Source organism: Ornithorhynchus anatinus, chromosome 4, assembly GCF_004115215.2.
Source record: "Ornithorhynchus anatinus isolate Pmale09 chromosome 4, mOrnAna1.pri.v4, whole genome shotgun sequence".
Classification (NCBI taxonomy): Eukaryota; Metazoa; Chordata; class Mammalia; order Monotremata; family Ornithorhynchidae; genus Ornithorhynchus; species Ornithorhynchus anatinus.
In genome coordinates this window covers 150,512-154,119 of record NC_041731.1, presented here as the reverse complement: position 1 = coordinate 154,119, position 3,608 = coordinate 150,512, and the positions used below count along the sequence as shown (strand labels likewise).

Genomic DNA, 3,608 nt, shown 5'->3' with positions numbered 1-3,608 from the left:
AGTCTGCAGGGTGGAGGACAGATAGACAGATGGAGCAAACTGCCACCTGGAGGAGTGGTTTTCCCAGGCAGGAGTTGGCTCGAGCATAGCAGGAATGGTTGTCGGGAAGAATCACCGACATCTTCTGGACGGCCGGATTCTTGGACAGGATGGGCAGACTGCTGGCACTTAGCCTGAATGTGCCACTGGACCCGACACCTTCCAGCTCCAATTTGTCTCACCCCCAGCAGCTGTCTCTGGCTGGAGGCACAAGACACTTGGGATGGGTAAACAGCTTTAATGCAGGACATGTTGTTATGAGAATTGTTTACATCAGATATAAATACCCGGGACACTGCATTTTTTTTTATGGAAAGCGAGTGAAGGGGGCGAGCGAGGAACGGAGGGGGCAGCTTCCCTTGGGTAGGGCTGGGCTGGCCAGTCCCTGGCCGACCCAGTCCCAGTTGAGCCTCAGGCCCAGGAAGCCCCACCAGAATGATGGGGTGCAAGGGGGGCTGCCCAAGGATGGGACCATCCCCACACCCAGTCTGCCCTTCTCTCTGGCTCGAGCCCATGAAGCCCTGACCACTTCATCAGTCCCCTGGCCGTCCAGTTCAGTCCAGGGCCGAGCCATCGGTCATTTGGGTCCCCTGTGGGATGGTGCGCTTCGAGCTGCTGGCCGGATCATTTGACCTTTCCTTGGTGGTCTTAGGCGGGTCCCGGACAGCCCTCGGTGGGACCCTGCAGCTGAGAGAGACTCCCCTGCTCTTTCTCAGGCAACCAGGCAGGACGAGGAGCCTACGCCTGCCTGGATGGGGTGAGGCTGCGAGCATCCACTGGCCTCCTGAAGGGCCACTGGCAGATGTTCCTACAAATATTTCAGCCAATATCCCCCTGCCCCTCTAGCTGCTGTAGCCAAAGCGCCCTCGCTCTGGGGTTGGCCAATGGGGGACATACTATATCCTGGCCTGGGTGGGGGGTGCCCGGGGGCAAGGGGCAGTGAGGAGCAGAGGGCTGGAGGTTGCCGCCATCCCAGATGTCTGCTAGGTGCTCAGGCCCGATCTTGGAGCCCTTCCCCTCAGTTGTGGGACCCTCTGAGCTCCAGGGAGCAAGAGGGGAAGGGACAGGAGCCAGTGCCAGGGCAGGAGGGACAGGGAGACATCTAGCACAGGCCCGCTCTGCCTCCTAAAAATGACCCTGAGGCCGGAACGGTTCCTTCCAGTCAGCTGCACCAGCCCAGGGAGCCGAGCCGTGGGCTGAGCGGCTGGCAGGGCCTGTTCTGGGCAAGCTAAAGGCTGGAGCTCCCCAATTCCCTCATCTTGTCCCCTCACCCACTTCTTCAGGCCTCTCCAGTCCCCTCTGTCCCGCTCCTGAGGGTGTGGAGAGCCAAGGGCAATCCAGCCACCTCCGGCCTTCAAGACACCTCCCACCCCAAACCCCCAGCTGGAGACATCCGGGAAAGATGTCCCAAGGTCCAGGCTGCAACGTCCAGGGACCAGGAGGCTCCGGGGCGTGTCACGTCCCCGGGCTCCCGCCCATCTGTGCCCATCTCGCCTCCTTAAGCCAAAGTCCCTCAAGACCCCGAGGAGCCGCCAGGTCCCCCACCTCCCCCGGGGCCCCCACGGAGGTGGGGTTGGCAGGTCGTGGGGCAGAACAGTGACCCCGAGGGGCTGGGAGGGGCCCCGCCGGGTCAGGAGCGGGCCGGCCTGCTCACCCCCGGGCCGGCCCGCTCGCTCCTCGGCCGCCTGATGAGGAGGGCTCAGTAAGCAGCTGGGCGGGAAGTCGTTCCCCCCGCCGGAGTCAGGCCCCCGCGGGGGTCGGGCGCGAGGGTAGCAGGGCTGGCGGAGCCCCTGGAGCTCTTGTGCATGCTGACGGCATCACCGCTGCTCTGCTCAGGCTCGGGCCGGCGGAAGAGGCCCCGCACGGTGGCCTGGAAGCTGTTGGTGACGAAGCAGTAGACGACAGGGTCCAGGCAGCTGTTGAGGCTGCTCAGCGTGACGGTGACGTGGTGCGCCACCAGCCTGACGGGCCGCGGCACGGCCGGCTGCACCGTCACGGCCACCTGGAGCGCGTGGAACGGCGTGAAGCAGAGCGTGAAGATGAGCAGCACCGACAGCAGCAGCTGAACGGCCCGCATGCGGCGCTCACGGCTTTGGCGCATGAGGCTGGGCCGGGACAGGGCGCACATGATGCGCAGCGTGAAGAAGGTGATGGTGACCAGCGGGAGGAAATACTCGAAAACGGTCAGGGCGAAGAGGCCACAGCAGGGGTCGGGTGGGGCGGCTGTGGTCAGCGTGGAGGCGGTCACCGCGGCGGCCAGGAGCCAGATGCAGGCGCAGATGCCCTTGGCGCAGCTAGGCGTGCGCCACCTGCGCGAGGCGTCCAGCTGCACAATGGCCAGGTAGCGGTCCACGCAGATGCAGGTGAGGAACAGGATGCTGCAGTTCATGTTGACGAAGTAGCCGAAGATGTGGACGAAGGAGCAGCGCTCGCAGCCCCGGGTGCCGTAGAAGATGATGAAGCGTGTGGGCAGGGACAGACCCACCAGCAGGTCGGTCACCACGAGGTTGATGGTGTAGATGACGGACGTGGTCTTGGTCTTGGTGCGGAAACAGAAGACGTAGAGGGCCAGGCTGTTGAGCACGGCCCCCACCAGGAAGATCAGGGCGTTGACGGCCACTAGCCCCACCCAGAGGCCGGGGAAGTCCTGGTGGAGGTCCCCGTCCAGGCGGGCGAACTGGGAGAAGAGCCGGGTCCCCCCTGCCAGGCTGCTGGCGTTGGGTGCCACGGTGCAGTTGGGGCCGGGCCCGGCAGGCTCCTCCTGGTGGGAGGGGGAGGGCTGCATGGTGGCGGTGGCGGCCTGGGACAGAGAGGAGGAGACACGTGCCGTCAGAGCCCTGGGTGGAGGCGGTTAACGGGGCTGTGGGCTAGAGGCAGGGGGCAGAGGGTGCAATCGGAGGTGGAGGATGGCAGTGGGGAAGAGGAGTGTAGGATTTGGTAGCCCATCTTGTCTCGGGCCTGTAAGTCCTCCTCCGTGGGGCTTTTGCAGCCCCGGTGCCAATTGTGACCAACCTCCTTCCCGTCTTCCTTCCTTCCTTCCTTCCTTCCTTCCTTCCTTCCTTCCTTCCTTCCTTCCTTCCTTCCTTCCTTCCTTCCTTCCTTCCTTCCTTCCTTCCTTCCTTCCTTCCTTCCTTCCTTCCTTCCTTCCTTCCTTCCTTCCTTCCTTCCTTCCTTCCTTCCTTCCTTCCTTCCTTCCTTCCTTCCTTCCTTCCTTCCTTCCTTCTTTCCTCCCTCCCTTCCCTCCCTTCCCTCCCTCCTTCCCTCCCACCCTCCACCCCTGCTCCCCAACCCTTCCTCCCTCTAGCACCGCCTGTGAGCCCAGGCTTGGAGCGAGCTGGAACCAGAGCTCCTCTAGGGTAGCATCCCCGCCGATACGCCTGTGGGTTCAGGCCCCGGCAGTGGAGCGGGGCTGCAGGTTGGGGGGACTCGAGGAACTCCGCAGCTTGCAACCCACCTCTAAGTGGGGCCTGCCTGTTCCTTCAGAATCACCTTGGGGGCAGTCATGCAAGTGCAGACCTGACAGCTGGGTGCCGAGACAGAACCCAGAACCGCGGACCTACCCTCTGTTT

General features: G+C 63.7%; 1 protein-coding gene across 1 annotated transcript; it reads right to left on the bottom strand.

Moving 5' to 3' along the window:
• Positions 1-257: 257 nt before the first annotated feature.
• On the bottom strand, positions 258-2,833 carry GPR20 (G protein-coupled receptor 20). The gene has a single exon (XM_029062242.2). The coding sequence runs from the start codon at positions 2,822-2,824 to the stop codon at positions 1,739-1,741; it is 1,086 nt and encodes a 361-aa protein (XP_028918075.1). The 5' UTR covers positions 2,825-2,833; the 3' UTR covers positions 258-1,738.
• Between the last annotated feature and the right edge of the window lie 775 nt (positions 2,834-3,608).